The sequence below is a fragment of the Cuculus canorus genome, chromosome 4, assembly GCF_017976375.1.
Source record: "Cuculus canorus isolate bCucCan1 chromosome 4, bCucCan1.pri, whole genome shotgun sequence".
NCBI classification, from domain to species: Eukaryota; Metazoa; Chordata; class Aves; order Cuculiformes; family Cuculidae; genus Cuculus; species Cuculus canorus.
The window spans coordinates 30,526,704-30,544,516 of record NC_071404.1 but is presented as its reverse complement, the minus strand read 5'-3'; the positions used below and the strand labels follow the sequence as shown (position 1 = coordinate 30,544,516).

Below are 17,813 nucleotides of genomic sequence, written 5' to 3'. Positions count from 1 at the left end.
TAAAGGAGATAGCATATAAAGCTAAGATGTAGCAGTAAGGGATATAAGTAATTCATTAGGTACACTACTCAGTCTTGTCAGAGCATGGTACTTCTACTAAAATAGTGCTTCAGAAACCAGACCACAACTCTTGTCCTAACCATTTCTGGAAGTTTTAATGAGTTTTGGGGAGAGTAGAGAAGTCCATTCCAATGTCAAGAGGTGAATTTCATGTAAAGGTGTGGGGGTTTGTGCCTCAAATCTTTGCACTGCAATATCCACTAGACATTGTGTGTTTACTCCTTGTCCTAACAAGTCATGTTGCTGAAATAGAGCAGTTTGTTCCAGGCAAGAGTGGGGACAAAAATCCTCCAGTCCTTCATATATATAACTTGAGATGAAAGGTACATACAGAATGCAAAATAAATACACACCTTGACAAAGGACCAATAAAAACAAGTGTAACTTTTTGTCAACAGTTTGCATTGTATTGTTACAAGTATAACCAAAATCCTAGCTATGTCTTCAACATAGGTCATGCCAACACAATCCCAGAAAGTCCATTTGCACTACTGCTGAAAGCTGTATAATGAAGGTATTCATGGTAAATGTTCCTTTTATTGTTCTTGAAATAGATGCATTTTTCAATGCCACACATACCAGTGTTATGAAGAGGGAAGGTACTAACACTATTTGATAGCCTCTGTTTTTGACAACATTTAGTACTAAACAGTGCTGTGTAAGACAGAACAACAAACACCAAGACCAGAAAAGACACCTGTCAAACATGGGACATTGTTTCCCACATATACTCATCTTATACCATGAACTCTGACTGTATTTATATTCTATTGCTGTAAATTAGTTTCCTCTAATTGATACGAAGAGTTGAAGTTTTTCCATGACTCTTCTCTTTCCAGACAGCTTCATTCCAGCAGCCATTGGTCCATTATGAACATTCTTCCACTGAAACCACATTATCATGGCATAAACATGAGCTGCCAGAAACTGTGGCTTTGCACAGCAGCTCTGGGAAATCTGTGAGTAGCTTTTATTACATGGGAAGAAAGACTGCACAAAGAAACACCACTCAATGAGCTAAAATGTAAGATCTTAACAGCTGCGATATCTGAGCTAGTGAATGCTTTTTGATAATACAGATGTCTAGGCTTTGCTAATATGAAAACACTCTTTGAGGGATAGTTTAGCTATGGTAAATATTTTATTATGAAAAAAGTGTTTGCCTTATGAAGATTAGGTATAGAATACATATTACTTAAATAGACTGTAAACCAATATTCTTTTCCTTACTGAAACTAGGTTAGATGCACTGTAAGGTTCTGTAAAGCACTAGAAAATAACTCAGCATCCTAATCCCTCTCTTTATTCTCTTCCAATTCTTCGATGAAATACTTTTACATACCAGCCTCCTATTTGCTATCAATTCTTTTCTTCGCTATAGATTTTCACCTTGTAGGTCTCTCTGTAACTGAGTCAAACTGGTTGCTAATGCTTACTTACTCACTAATGTGGCAATGATGGACATAGTTGCATTTTATAATCTCCTGGAAAGCTGTGGGGTTTTGATGACCCAGTCATTCATTACAGACCTACACTTCTTTTGGCATTAATTTTCTAACCAGAACTTGTTGGATAGGCTTCCAGCCGGCAGAGTAATCTACATTGCAAAGATCACCCTGAAATCCGAGCTTGGTAGTTTGCATGTAATATGTGCTGGAGTAGACAGTATTTGTGTGGTGAAAATAGCTTACTCATTTGGCACAAAAAGATATGATAATGCCGTTCATCAGAAAAACATACAGATGGCACTTGAATTGTCTCAGCAATGGTTCATAATCTGTATTATGTCTCTCAAGTAAAGTTGTCTTGTTTGGTTTTCATGATGAATCATCTGATGCCTATTCTGACATCCTTTTGTGAGATCTCTGTGATATATTTCATTCTGTTGTCATCTGGAAACATTTTATGCTTCTGTTTGAACATCAGTTCATAAATCTCTTTGGAAAGAAGGATCAGTCTGAGTACAATTCCTGAAGTCACTACATCTGCTGTCTTCCTTTGTGTATGTTCAGTATGTGATCAGGGAAATCTGTAAGATTGACTGATTGACAGACTGACACACACTACCTACTTAACACTCACCAGATTTAGCCAGTCATCCTCAGCACTTCAAGCAATGTTCTACCACTGCAAGATTTTGCTTTTCTAATTCTAAATACCTGAATATTTGCATGAGTGAAAGAGAATTATTCAATGGTATTATGCCTCTCACTAAGTATAAAGATATTTCAGACCTGAAGTGAAAAATAATGTGATACAAACTATACAAAAACTAAGCATGAGATAAAAAAAGAGTGGATGCACAAGAAAAATAACATTAGTGATCACAATTTGCATTCTGGATGCTATTTTAGAAAAAAACAGCCTTTAAAAGTTTATTACAAATACAAAAAAGTCTACCAAACAATACTGAGAAATTACTTAAGATGGGTCACTTCAGAAGCAGTCTATTACCACCTCACTACTAGACTAAATGGAAGTAAAATTTTCCAAAAAACATGAAACACTTGCAAATATTTTCTCCCAGATAGTTCCAACTACTTTTTCTCTTGAAACAAAAACAATAACAAAGTTATTTTGATACACTGCTGTACAACAAATAGACAATGTACCTACTACCCATCCGTACATGCACTATATTGTCTGAATATCAGCTATACACAAATACAACACATTTTCTATGGCTAAGACAGGAATTGAGCCACAAAGATGGCTCAATTGCCCCATACAGTACAAGAGACCTACAAGAAAAGCAGGAACAAAAATTCTTGCAAGCCCATTTCAATCACATCATCCCCTTTAGGAATTCTCTGTAGTAAAGAAATTTCTCTTAATATAGACTTATTTTCTTTTCAAATGAAGTTCTAACATAAGAGCAAACACTGCCCTCCCATTTTTTAAAGTTCTTTCAGATTTATGCTGGCCTAAATATGAACAGAAGTTGCCCTATAAGTTTTAGAAATACTTGGCTAGACACCAAACACTGCACTTACATAAGGCTACGTAATCACCTGACACTTACAGCTGCCTCCCTGATTTTCCAAGAATTTTAATCCTCTTTTCCTGAAACTATGCCTTCAGAGAGCAAATATGTTTATGTATTACTTATACGCTTGCTTTGGAGACCAACAGTTTCATTTATCGAACAGAATATTTTTCAATCTCAAACATCACAAATCTAAGCTATTTCTTCGTACAGAAAAGTACAGTGTGGCTTGTCATCTAAAAGGGCCCATTCCTCGATTGTGCACTCCCAGGCTGCCTCTACACACTTAAAAGCCTTTCTACAGAATAATGAAGCCTCCCAGCAATTCCTTCCTGCCAAACAGACAGATAATCATGCCAGCAAGTAATGCACAGAGCTGGTGCACAGCAATTATAAGACTGTGCAAAGAGCAGACCAGAGATAGCTGCTTGATGATTGGAGACAGAACCAACTTGAGCTTTCTATTATCATATGTTTTGTTTTATATAATATTTAAATATATAACTAACCTATTTACTTTGCTTTAGTTCATATTTTATGTCAGATACAAAATGCAATTGGTCAAATCCCTAGCCCCATTAAGTCAATGGAATGTTTAACTACAGACTTCAAATAAACCTAAATCTGTCTCATTATTTCTCAAAATGTTTCTAATTAGTGACTATACAACTGGAGCTATTTGTTAACAATGATTGTAGGGTCTGACTTTTTGCAGGTGTAATTTACATTTACATCTTTGGTAAAAAAATAAAGGTTGCTAAAGTGACAACAGAATGTATTACGAAGTCTCTGAACTACAAATTGTGAGAAGTGAGAAGAACACTTTGGGGAATTACCACTCCATTTTCAAAGGGAATATTGCATGCTTTCCTCCAACAACAGAGTAGCAGATTGGTTCAGATTGAAAGGGACTGCTGGTGGTCTTCTGTCCACCTTCTGCTCAAAAGAGGGTGAACTCGAGCAGGCTGCTCAGGCCACATTCACTCAGGTTTTGAATATTTCCAGCAATGAAGACTTCACATGCTCTCTGGGCAACCTGTTCCAGAGTCTGACCACCCTCCTGGTAAAAAATATTATTCTTACTTTTAAGTATTTCAGTTTATGCCCATTGCCTCTTGTTCTGTCACTTCTTTGCAGTGGTGTTACCTTGCAGTTGTACAGATTATTGGGGGAATATTTGGAGATCTCCACTGCTGCAAAACCACCAGCAACTCCACTTCAGCTGCACAAAAGATCACTCAAAACATCATTCACTGTCAATCACTAGTGTGTCAAAGCAAATTTAAATTCCCACCATACTCCTACACAAGCACTTCCTACTATTACTCCCGCAAGCAGTTTTTTCCTCTAAAAAACCCAGATCTATCTCATAACACTTCTACATCATTTGGGGTTCAGAAACCAGGAGGGGCTTGTCATACGAAAGGGGTGGAGAGTGGGTGAGGAAATGAGCTGTGCCTGGAAAGTCAGAGCAAATTCTTAGAAAACAAGTTTTACTTCTGTAGCTGCATGATCCATAACGTAGGAGGAAAAGGAGGAGAGCGTGAAATTAAGGGCTGGCAAGAGTCACCGACGACTCCGCAACAACCACTATTCTGTGCTTACCAACACTTTCCTCTTTTAATGCCAGCAACGCAGCAAGAGGAAGGGGCTACAGGCTGTACACAATCCTGCAGCTCTAGCACAGACAGGACAGACAGCACCTGCTCCCAGCAGCCTAACGCCTTGACATTTGCTTCCTTTCCCTACACCCTAAGACAGACTTCAGTGGTGATTTTTCTAGTGCAAAACCAATGGCAGTTTGTGGCTACCCCAGGCATTTAATTGTTCTAGTGCTGGTGCAGATAAAACAGCTGTAGTAAGAGAAAAGCAAGAGGAACAAAACATTGTACGGGGACACGATCCTATTGCTAGCTCATCCCATTCTGCTCTGACACAACACAACAAGAGGCCACCAAAAGATGGACTACATAAGGACAAAAGTCGGTAGCTTAAAAGCAAGAACAACCACAGGAATACTCTTCTGTGTGCACATAACGGATTCCATATTCTTGCCTAACACCTGAAACACCCACAATCTCTAAGAAGCTTTGGTGACCCAGAAATCAGCTGCCTTCCACAGGGATCGTGCAGATCAAGTATGGAAACTGTCCTGAGGTATTCATGAAATTCAAACTGTGACAACAAACCAAAAGGAATTAAATATAAATTTGCAGTTATTTATTAAAATTCCTGCTTAATTGAAACAGTTATGCATAATGGAATGAAAACAAGTTAAAAAATAAATCTGTTCCCTGTTACTAAAAAAGTTTATTCTTTTTATTGTTGTCAATAACTACACTAGTCCACTGAAAATTTAATCTTCTTAATAAAAAAAAAAAGCAGTTTTTCAAATGCCACTATCAAGCTTATCATTATTTGAATGATTGTTTCCTAAAAGTGCAGTTCTTTTACATCCAAGCATATTTTGCATCTGGGATGCATTATGTATGGTAGGAAGTAATTAGAAAATTGCTTAAAATCTTAGACCATCAGTTTCATGCAAATAGAGCTGGCTTCAGATTCTTGCTTGAAAGAGTTTTTGACAAATAATGCAGTTGTTAATTGCCAATTTTCTAGTGGGAAAACTAAACATAATTTCAAACTATGATATTTTGTTTTCTCCACCTCATCTGAAACATTGTTTCCAACCAGTTTATAAACCCTGAATGTATCTCCAACACAGCACATTTACCAAGTTAAGAAGGAATTCAAATTTCCATTCCTTTTAGGTGCCAAACCTGCAGGAAAACAACATCTGCCTAGAGATCTGTGAATTTTCTTCTGCATCGTGGGAAGTATTCTGGCCACAGAATCTATCTTGTTCAGTGGAACAGGCACATCAAGCCCCACTTAAATTCCCCTGTGGTATTGACCTAAAATGGAAAATGCTGAGAGCTAAGTCAGTTGTTAAATAAATAAATGGATGAGTAAACAAACAAATAAATAAATAAATAAAAATAAATCCCAATTGTAGGGATGTGTGTTTCTGTGTCTCTCTGTCTATAACTTGACTGAGTTAGCAAAAATTTAAAAAAAAAAAAAAGTTTATTCTATGTAGAATGAAAGAAAAAAAATGGGCACAACTTTAGGAAAAAAACTTCTTAATTTAATTTAGCATTGCCTAGCACCTTCCATCAATAACAATGGATTTTTTTATAAGTGTCATGAATTTGCTTCACAATTAATTTTAAATTGCTCTTGAGCATCTTCAGAGTGTTTTTTACTTAGTGCCTGCTCCTAACTGCAAGAGCCAAGTAGTGGAACTACATGATAGTGTCTTTGCTGCAGGAGAAATAGCAGCAGCTTCTCAAAGCAATATGTGCATTTTGATAGCGTGATGCTGGTAGTTTGTAATATGAGCTAAAGTGGGAATACAGGCAAGCACAGCTAAGGCTTACTAATGAAACTGAATATAGATTTCATTGGAGGGAAGCTCATAGATGTTACAAAAAGTTCAAATATCCTCTTCTTTTCTTTCCTTTCTAATATGCAGTAGTGATCCTGACCAGAAGACGATTGTACGTGAAGGAGCAAGGAGGTATGGTACAATCTGAACGGCAACTCTATTTTGCTTAGGTGAGACCAAAAAGTAGGAAAGTAGCCACATCATGACTTGCCAGCTTTATATCTTCGGGAAAGACATGATTTCAGCGAAGACAGCTCAGTCCCACTAGTGTAAATAGAAACAGAGATTTGCAGTACGTCTTTGGAAAATAAATGAACTATTATTCCTTTTGCCTCTGCCTCCTTCCCAATAATTACTTATTCTACGTGAATTTCCCTCTTCAAACACCTAGTATTTCTCTTACAATGCAAGCCTTTTACAATGAGAAAGCCATCTGGATAAAACAGAATACAGGCTGCTGCTACCTTTGCTCACTTTTCACCATTCTTGACATGCAGACTCTGATCTGCTATAATCCATCCACATACAGCTTGTTCAGAAACCTTTCATTCTGATGTATTATTGTTTACTTAACCACAACAGCCTACTTAACTCAGCTACTCTGTCTAAGACATGGATCAGCCCTGCAATCAGTATAACCTGTGTTTAAGCCTGCAATAAGTTACATGCCTGACTATCAAGTTTGTTTATGCTATTGCAGAACTCAAGAATTCGGAAAGCCTGTTAGACCCCAGGCATTAGTGCTGCAAACATCACAGTATTTAACTCAGTATTTTTATCATGGTAATCCAGGTACAAAAAAAAGCACTTTAGAGAGTAATTTTTTAAAAATAACTGTTTAAATACAAGAAAGAAAAACATGTTGCACCTTCTGTTTCTACAAGTAGTGATAGACATACACACCTAGTCTACATACTTAATTTTTGGTTTAGATTTATGGCCAGGAACTGGGGTGTTAAGGCAGTAGCAGCAGGAGGATAAAACTTGACACAGTGAGCCATAAATCAAATAACCACAGCTGATATCCCCAGGACACAAATCAAGCTTTCAGCTTTTTAGTGAAGGACAGGCATGAACTAGGCGTGAGGTGGGGCTCTCAGGTGAATTACCAGTATCAGCCGGGCAAAATGCAAATACAAAACAGATCTAACATGCCAAAAAGCCCCTGAAAAACAGCAGGATAAGCTGTTCTGTTAAGGTATCATTATTTTTTTTTTATTAGAGGTAGAAATACAAAGATAAATAGGATATATTATGTGATTTAAGAAATCCTCTCATATGTGTGAGCTTAATCACAGACTTTCAGCTCTTGTGAAACCCTTCCTGGACAGTCAGGAGTTGAGAGACACAAATCACTAAAAAACATGTCTAAAATGTAATGCCTATATATAGTACGACAAGAACACCTAAGACAAACAGAACCCACTCAGGATGGGCTACTTACCACAGAGCCACATGGGAAAAACTGTGATCAGTCTAGACTCATATGACTGAAACTTTGTACTGCTGCACGGGTTAATTATGCCCAATGTATGCTGGAGGAAAAACAATTTTTTGTTTCACTCTGTTTTTTCAGGAATGTAAATGAAATGTTCTTTTGTCTCTACATAGACCATTTGTGGACAACAGGCAAAGACCAGATACTTGTTTACCTTTTGTATGAATATGGTGGAGGAGGGAGACAGGTAGGAGAAGGACTGAAACACTATACATAGTCATGCTGAAATGAAGAATTTGAGAGTGCTCACTTCTCTCCTGTACGATCCCATGCTCCACTGAAAAAACAAATGGTCTCTACATTCAATCCTGTCATCTGCTGTCTTTGGCAGAAGCGATATAAAGGTACACATTTCCTGCACTATGCTTGTAGGAAAGGTTGAAAAGATGTGGCTGTGTTTACCCAGCCTATAGTTCATAATGTGCTGTGTGATGCTACTCATCAGGAAGCAAACATGATGTTAAGTAATAGTAAATCGGTACAAGCCAAAGTAGAAAAGTGAGAATAAACCATAACATTCATCTTGTGCCTAAGAGGCTATTTAATTAAATAAATGTTTTCTGCCACCTTGGAGTAATTGTTTTTTGTCCAGCTAAGATTTTCTTCACGTAACACTACATTTAGTAAAGACTACTATCCATAGTCTTTGAAGAAAATTCACCTATTGCCTGTTCTCACTGGCAGGAAATAGTTGCCCAGCGCTTTGAAACCTCTGAAGGAAGGACGCTCATAAGGAAAGAACAGATATACATATAAACTCTATGGGACTCTGTGAATGAAAAATATCTAAGAAAAGGAGCACATGCTCCTCTGATGCTGAAGAGTTAATCTAAGACGTATAAGTAAATTCAAATTTCATAACTGTATCAATTCCTTTTGAATTTTTATAGACTGGTAGCTAATGACAGATATCATCAGCTACCTGGAAACTTGGTGATTTATTATATCGAGTACTAGCAGCACTGACGTACACTGCCTTGTTGTAGGCAAAGGTACCTGATAATCACCGTCAATAGTATTACACCCCATCGCAGCCTGAAGTCCAACCCAGTAATTGTTTTTTTCCTCACTTACCACCATAACTAGTGTAATAAACAGGCTATTCAGCATTTTTGGCTTGAGGGTGGGGATGGAAATCCCAACGTATTGGTACCTGAGTTCTGGACAAATGTTTAAGTCATGGGGTGAAATGTCTTTCTTTGGTGGCGCCAGGTTGTCTGTGGTGCGGTTCAGCGGAAGGGCAGCGCTGCCCCCCTCCCTCTGCCCGACACACCGCCGGGGCCGACCCGTCTCGAAAGAGCACCCCAACACGTGCTGAAGGGGGGCGACCGGGCACTATTGTTAACTGCTGTCCCGACCAAATGTAACCGTTTCCGCGAAATGTATGAAAAGGGGAGGGGAGCGTGGCCCGGGTGCGCCTCTGGGTAGCTGCAGCCCTGCCTCCGCCACGCCCCAGCGCCGGACACCTTACTTTGCTGACTTCATTCCACAATGAAGAGGTATTTTATACTCTCGGAATTTTAGTTTCTAGAGTGTGTTTATAACAGAAGGCTGCAAAGTATTTTCTGATTTTCACATGTGTTTCTTAAAATGTATTTTAATTGACTGGAACTCTGAATTCAATTCCACATTTGTTATTAACTACCCAGAAAAGAAAGGTGTTTTGTCTTTTTTTTCCAGACGCTACATATCAAGCATAATGAGTGTTTTCCTTTCTTTTCCCTTAGTTTAAGATTTGGTTTTATAATACAGGCACACTTTTAATGTGAATACGATGTAATGACTGCAATGCTTTCACCCTTTTCTATTTGTATAAGAACAAACGGCAAGATTGTTAGAAAACAGAACTCTCCTTGTATGGACCTGGCATGGCAGGAGTTAAACGGCTCAAAGCAGGTGATTGCCCCCAGCCCCGGTGGCAAGTCCAAAAGTGCAAGTCTGGAAGTGCCTGGGGGTGGGTGTGTGTGTGTATGTGTGTGTGTGTGTGTGTATGTGTCACGCCTGACCCTGTTATCTGTCAGTCCCACCGGATTTGGTGAGGGGCAGGGACAGAGACCTTAAAAATCCCCGTTAAAGTCTGCAACACGGTCTTTGTCTTGTCCTATGTTGTTTTGTCTTGCGTTGTGTCGTGTGTAGATACTCAGCATCTCCTGGACCCACCAGACAAAGAAACACATGCTGTTACATCCGGAGTTCCTAAGGTGGTGACTTATCTCTCATCTTTCCTAGTTCTCTTATAACTATTTCTCTCTTTTATCCTTTCCTGTCTTTTCTCCTTCTCTCCCCTTTCTCTTTGCAACATGTGCAGCTGCAGCGGACTGTAGTTGGCGGTTTTAGTTTGATTTTGGGTTAGACTCCAGGAAGCATTAGGGCTCTCCATGCTGTATTCACCACAGGCTGTTGCAGTAACTTTTGCGGCTGCAGCTTTTCCTGCCAGTGCTGTTCTGTACGGGTTGTTTTTTCATTTGAATCCAGTGTTTTAAGGGCATGCATCTTGTTTAAAGTGGGCTCTGACACTCCTATTAGGTAAAATTCAAAACTAAATATATCTCAATATAATTTGTTTCAGAGAATGATCCTCAGTAGATACAAAAAATCCAACTGGATAACAAAGGATATATTAGAATATATAAACAGTTACCAAAATAGTTCCAAACAGTTACCAAAATAGGTTGTTTTTTCATTTGAATCCAGTGTTTTAAGGACACACATCTTGTTTAGTAAGAGATATCGTGTACACCCCTACCCCTGAGTGATTTTAGATTGCTCTGGCACCATGCCGGGATAAAGAGCTCACTTTCTTTTTTCACATCTTTTGAATTGGCAAAGCGAACAGGTCCAGTGGAGTCGGGGGCACATCTGTCTTGTCTTTCTGTCTCTCTGCAAATGCCAGGCAGCGCGGCCACCCCACTGAAACTAAAATGACCCCTCGGACTCCACTGGCCACAGTAAATGAGCGCAACGCTGAGGACCACACATCTCATGGAGATGGACAGCAGGAAGTTTCCTCTCGAACTGGGCGCTCTGGAGCTTGCTGCAGGAACTCTGTAGCTTCCTGTGCAGATGAGCAGCTACACGTTGGAATTTACAAACTCCTTAAAACGATTGGAAAGGAGAATTTTGCAAAAGTAAAACTGGCACGGCACACCCTAACTGGCAGAGAGGTTGCCATGAAAATAATTGACAAAACACAGCTGAACCCAACTAGTCTACAAAAGCTCTTTAGAGAAGTAAGAATAATAATCTTAAATAATGCAAATATAGTGAAGCTCTTTGAAGTTACTGAAACTGAAAAAACTCTATTTAATAATGGAATATGCAAGTGGGGGGAAGTTTTTGACTGTATGGTTGCACATGGAAGAATGAAGGAAAAGGAGGCTAGAGCTAAATTTAGACAGATAGTATCTGCAGTGCAGTATTGCCATCAAAAACATCTCGAGAGATCTCAGGGCTGATTTTTTTTAATTTTTTTTTTATTGCTAGATGCAGATACAAACACTGAAATAGCTGGCTTTGGTTTTAGCAATGAGTTCACAGTTGGAAATAAACTGGACACTTTTTGTGGCAGCCCACCGTATGCTGCTCCACAGGTCCTTTAGGGTTAAAAATATGATGGATCTGAAGTAGATATTTGGAGTGCAGGTGTTATTCTGCACACCTTTGTGAGCGGATCTCTCCGTTTCAATGGACAGACCTTAAAGGAACTTAGGAAAAGAGTGCTAAGAGGAAAATATAAGATTCCTTTCTACATGTCCACAGACTGTGAAAACCTCCTCAAATGTTCCCTCGTGCTAAGCCCAACAAAAAAAGAGGCACTTGAGCAAATTATGAAGGACAGGTGGATCAATGCAGGGCATGGGAAGAATGAACTTAATCCTTTTGTTGAACCAGAACTAGACATCTCGGACCAGAAAATAATAGATACTATGGTAGGAATGGGATATTCTCAAGAAGAAATTCAAGAATCCCTTAGTAAAATGAAGTATGATGAAATCACAGCTACATACCTACTGCTGGGAAGAAAATCATCAGAGCTGGATGCAAGTGGTTCAGTTCAGCAGCAATCTTTCACTTGCCAAAGTTAGGCCAAGTAGTGATCTTAATAATAGCACTGTACAATCTCCTCACTACAAAGTTCAGAGAAGCATATCTTCTAGCCAGGAACAGCAGTAGTATAGTGATCACGCTGGACCATCCATCTCCTCACTAGCAGCATATCCCAAAAGATGCCAGACTAGTACTACAGACAGTGACCTCAAAGAGGAAGGAATTCAGACAAGAAAATCCAGCAGTAGTGCTGTTGCAGGAAGAGGAATTGCACTGGCTAGTCCAATGCTTGGAAATGCCAGCAATCCCAATAAGGCTGATATCCCCGAGCACAAGAAAAGTTCAGCTGTACCTAAGTAATAATACTGCCTGCAGAGCAATAACACAGCACAGCACATATGTTTGTAGCGGAAGAACCACTGCTGATAGGCATTCAGTCATACAAAAAGGCAAGGAAAACAGCACTATTCCCGATCAAAGAACTCCTGTTGCTTCAACTCACAGCATTAGCAGTGCAACCACACCTGACCATATTAATTTCCCCAGAGGAACAGCAAGTCAGAGCAGTTGTCACAGCTAGCTCAGATAGCAACATACCTACAGTGGACCACCAGCTTCTCCCAGTGTGTCACATGAAGCAACACCACTCTCACAGATTCAAACAAAGGGTTCCACTAATGTATTTAGTAAAGTAACTTCCAAAACAACAAAATCCAGCTGGGAGACACTTGAACAAATTACCATTTACCTGGTCACGACAGGGTAGAAAACACCATCATCTTGACATTTCACCACCTCACCATAGACCTAATAGTCCTCTTTTAACTGCTCCAGAGTTATTACCTGTGAGGATGGGCCAGGAGAAACCTGCTTTATTAACAGTGTAAGAACTTTGATTTTACTATGTGCATCAGCCGGGGGTACTCATCAGCAGGATGGCAAAACAATGATACCACCTGCAACTTGACAGATAACAGCTTATGATAACCACTATGAGGTTCCCCATACACATTTTCCCCTTAGAGGCATTCCCCTACACACAAAACCAGCAAACACCCTATTCCTTTGGGCTGATCAATGTGAATGCAATATCTGTAAGTATCCCACTCCCTTCAGGCTAGCTTGGGGATGCTCTGATAGAAAATTTTACTGGTATTTAACATTGACACATCATGACGGCCTAAAGGGTATCCCTTCCCTATGCGCCAACTGAGTTTTCTATTTCACCATTCCACGTAAGCAAACCATGCACCAATTGTTCATCCAGAATGGACAATCTCTGGAATACAACCTCCAGACCACTATATCCCCAGGCAACTGGTGGGGATGCTTTTTGAAGATGTCTTATCCCTTACAGAGTTTTAAGGCAGCACCAATTTATTTTAGAAAAGGTCACGTGGCAGATACACACCCTAAGTAAGTGGACAAGGTTTGCATTTGGAGAACTGAATTTACAGGTGCAACAAGTGTCAAAGATGTCTCCTCAGAACCATCTAGCCTTGGATGTGCTGCTTCTTAAAGAGAACAGAGTCTGCAGAATGTTAAACCTCACTCACGGAGTGCTGTGTCACCCTTCACAATTCATCTACTTCAACAGAAGCAGCTCAAGCCAAGATGAAGTAAGTTGTGGACCAGACTGCTGAACTGTTGCCATCAATGCAACCTAGAAAGCTGCATGGAAGAGAAGGACCTGGGGGTAACGGTTGACAACCGACTGAACATGAGCCACCAGTATGCCCAGGTGGCCCAGGCAGCCAATGGCATCTTGGTTTGTATCAGAAACGGTGTGACCAGCAGGTCCAGGGAGGTGATTCTGCCCCTGTACTCGGCACTGGTGAGACCGCACCTTGAATCCTGTGTTCAGTTGTGGGCCCCTCACTGCAAAAAGGATGTTGAGGCTCTGGAGCGTGTCCAGAGAAGAGCAACGAAGCTGGTGAGGGGGCTGGAGAACAAATCCTATCAGGTGCGGCTGAGAGAGCTGGGGTTGTTCAGCCTGGAGGAGGCTGAGGGGAGACCTTATTACTCTCTACAACTACCTGAAAGGAGGTTGTGGAGAGGAGGGAGCTGGGCTCTTCTCCCAAGTGACTGAGGACAGGACAAGGGGGAATGGCCTGAAGCTCCACCAGTGGAGGTTCAGGCTGGATATCAGAAAAAAATTTTTCACGGAGAGTCCTTGGGCACTGGAACAGGCTACCCTGGGAGGTGGTCGAGTCGCCTTCCCTGGAGGTGTTTAAGAAACGGGTGGATGAAGTGCTTAGGGGCATGGTTTAGGGAGTGTTAGGGATGGTTGGACTTGATGATCCAATGGGTCCTTTCCAACCTAGTCATTCTATGATTCTAAGGACTGGTTCAACAGCTGGGCTCTGAGCTCATGGCTACACTGCACCCTGCAGTCCTTGGGACTCACAAGGTGGGCATCATGGTTTACAAAACTTAGGATTAATGTTAGTTTCTGGATTTATGTTTTTGATGATTGGCCTAGCAACTGTCCACTGCATGGTTAACCGTCTTCTTTCTCTTCCTTCTGTTCTCCTGCTGTTTGTTATATGCAGCTTGCCACTGAAGAAGATGGAAGCGTGCAGGGCACTCTGTGAGCAGAACAATACTCACCTGCTTGAGCCACGTGGTAGTATATGGACCTGGCATGGCATGAGATAAATGGCTCAAAGCAGGTGATTGCCCCCAGCCCCAGTGGCAAGACCAGAAGTGCTAAAGAGCATGTCTGGAAGTGCCTAGGGAGAGGGTACATGCCTGAGCCTGTTACCTGTCAGTCCCACCTTATCCAGTGAGGGGCAGGGACAGAGAGCTTAAAAATCCCTGTGAAAGCCTGCAACATGGTCTTTGTCCTTTGTCTTTTGTCTTGTCCTATGTTGTTCTGTCCTGTGTTGTCTCGTGTGTAGACACCTAGCATCTTCTGGACCCACTAGACAAAGAAACACATGCTGTTGCATCCGGAGTTCCTAAGGTGGTGACTTATTTCTCATCTTTCCTAGTTCTCTTATAACTATTTCTCTCTTATCTTTTCCTATCTACTCTCCTTCTCCCTCTTTTCTCTTTGTAACATGTGCAGCTGCAGCAGGCTGTAGTTGGCGGTTTTGGTTTGATTTTGGGTTAGACTCCAGGAAGCATTAGGGCTCTCCATGCTGTATTCGCTACAGGCTGTTGTGGTAACTTTTGCGGCTGCGGCTTTTCCTGCCAGTGCTCTGTTCTGTATGGGTTGTTTTTTCATTTGAATCCAGTGTTTTAAGGGCATGCATCTTGTTTAAAGTGGGCTCTGACACTCCTATTAGGTAAAATATATTCACAACTAAATATATCTCAATATAATTTATCTCAGAGAATGATCCTCAGATACAAAAAATCCAACTTGATAGCAAAAGATATATTAGAATATATATACCAGAAAATAGTAGTGAATATATAAACAGTTACCAAAATAGTTCCTTAAATATCAAATTATAACACAGAACACACATACAAATCATTATCTTTTACTACACGTTCTTTAAAAAAAAAAGCTTGTATTTTTTAAGGTGAATGCATTACACCCAGAAAAAATATTTTAGTACATGCAGCACAACTCTTAGCCTGCGACTTCCAGTTGAAGAAAACATCCTAATAAACTGAAAAAACACCGACTTATTTGCTTTGTGCATGCTTTCTTAGCAAGCAATTTTTATTTAAAAAAGACCTTCTGTAATGAAAGTCTTTTTAGTACTTCCTTAGCTATTACTCTGCTTTTTGTTCATTATTCAGTTACAGTCCTGCACTAAGAGCTTTAACTTCACGAAAAAATAAATAATTATGCTTCTGTACCTCTTTGAATTTAGTATTTCACATTGTAAGTGCATTACTATTTGAATAATTACAGCATATATTAATAGGAGAAAATATTCTATTGAATATTTAGCTATTTTATAATTATTTGATTACATGCGACTCTCCTACCGGGCAACAATGGCAGAAGGAAGGAGTCCAATCAATCCAAGGATTCTCTTCCTAAAGAAAAGACAAATAGGGCTCATGTCATATCTGTAGCTTAATTACTTTTTAAACTGGAGAAATTTAAAATAAAACCTTCTTGATCCCATTTTTAAGTTTGTTGTCCTGCACACGTATAAGCATTCAGCTACCTTTTGAAAAGCACACCCACATATCATTATATATGCAAAAACTAAAAATACAATAAACATGATAACAGGGAAATGAGCAGCTCCGCTCCACTCATTGATGCTTCCATGATAGTCAACATATTTCCATAATTTTAAAGTATGATTGCCGTATTTATTGAACTCCACTCATTAATGGCATTTTATATTAACATCCAATCAAACACATCCATATATATCCAAACATGTCAATATTAAGTGTGAAAACTATGTAACATTTTAGTAAGGGACACATTCTGTCTTGGTACAAGCCACCGGTTAACTAGACACTTTAAATCATGTGACTGCAAACTGGTTTTCAGTTTTCCAATTTTTCTTTCCCAGAGAAGAAACTAGAATTCCACGTGAAAAACCTGTGTGCGCTATACAGTATGTATAGAAGTTTGCTGCCATCCCGAAGCATCACAGCTATCTGCAAGAAATGCAGCAGTGTTATTGCAAATCCTAAGAAATTTAACTCAGGTCAAGACACAAACGCCACGGTGTGCTTATAATTCACAGGCTAGAGAGTCCTCTCAACTGTAGGATGCAAATACCATTCTGTTTAAAAAAATACAGCACAGCCTGCTGTATTCTATTTTATTAAATCACAGCCAAGATCACAGAAGGAAGTGAGAAAACAAACGCCTCCCATATAGCAACCCATTGTTGCTGTGTATCCCCATTAAACAAAAAAGATCCAAAGTATGGCAGAAAAACAATCCTACCCAGCAAGAGACAAGGCTACTGAAAACAAAGACGACTCTGCGTCATTCCTGTTAAAGCTGTGCCACTGTAAAGGCAAAGAATTCTGTAATTTGTAGGAGTACAAACTTTGCGAGAGTCATCCCAAGGAACAGAGCATTTAGTAGGGGGCGACACATCCTCACCCCTAACACATGCCCCAAGACAACTTAAATTTATGCAGTCAGTCGTTAGGATAGATTATTTCAAGGGAGGAGATGGCATTGAACACTCTCAGTCACAACCAAACTGAATCTTTCAACTCTTATATCAGTAAGGTTAACAGATAGGTTGATAAATAAAAGGTTATTCAATTCCCTCATCCCTCATGTTAAAAGCAAACAGCTACATCAAACTGCAGTCTCTGAATATGCTCGCGTGCTTGGTATGGCCTGAGAATACTGACAAAATAGAGCCCTTGGACACATTAGCTGAGGATTGTAAGTGGCTGAATGGGGAGTAGGTGCTAAACTGCTCCAGTTACTGCACACTGAATGTGCACAGAAGTAAAACCCTAGACACTCTAGAGATATAAATCAACCAGGAGTCTTTTGATTTTAGGCATCTCCTGGGTAAGGCAGCAGCTATGTGAGATTTCTCAGATCACATTTTTTGACTTAGGCACCTGAATTCTCCCTACATCCTGCTTTAGGTACTTAAGTCCCTTATTAGATCTGGCCAATAAACTCTATCTGTGTCTACTCTACCTGCTTAAGTATTTTAGATCCTATTATGTTTTGCCTCCCTTTTTATTTTTAAAGAGATCCTTATCATTCTAACATGTAGTTAACTGTTTATCCTATGTGTAGTTGGGGTTTTTTTTAATACTTACTAGTGCATACATAATTACTAAGTGTAATTTAGTAAAAGTGCTAAGAACCA

General features: G+C 39.8%; 2 protein-coding genes and 1 pseudogene across 4 annotated transcripts in view; 2 read left to right on the top strand and 1 right to left on the bottom strand.

Moving 5' to 3' along the window:
* Positions 1-17,813, bottom strand: part of TRMT9B (tRNA methyltransferase 9B (putative)) — a 121,665-nt gene that overhangs the window by 100,643 nt on the left and 3,209 nt on the right. For all 3 annotated transcript variants that reach the window (XM_054065166.1, XM_054065168.1, XM_054065167.1), the window contains exon 2: positions 15,988-16,038. The gene's annotated coding sequence lies outside the window, so the exon portion shown is untranslated. The remainder of the gene's footprint in view (positions 1-15,987; positions 16,039-17,813) is intronic.
* On the top strand, positions 10,781-11,505 carry LOC128849176 (MAP/microtubule affinity-regulating kinase 3-like). The gene has a single exon (XM_054065169.1). The coding sequence runs from the start codon at positions 10,914-10,916 to the stop codon at positions 11,445-11,447; it is 534 nt and encodes a 177-aa protein (XP_053921144.1). The 5' UTR covers positions 10,781-10,913; the 3' UTR covers positions 11,448-11,505.
* On the top strand, positions 11,742-12,805 carry LOC104067152 (MAP/microtubule affinity-regulating kinase 3-like; annotated as a pseudogene).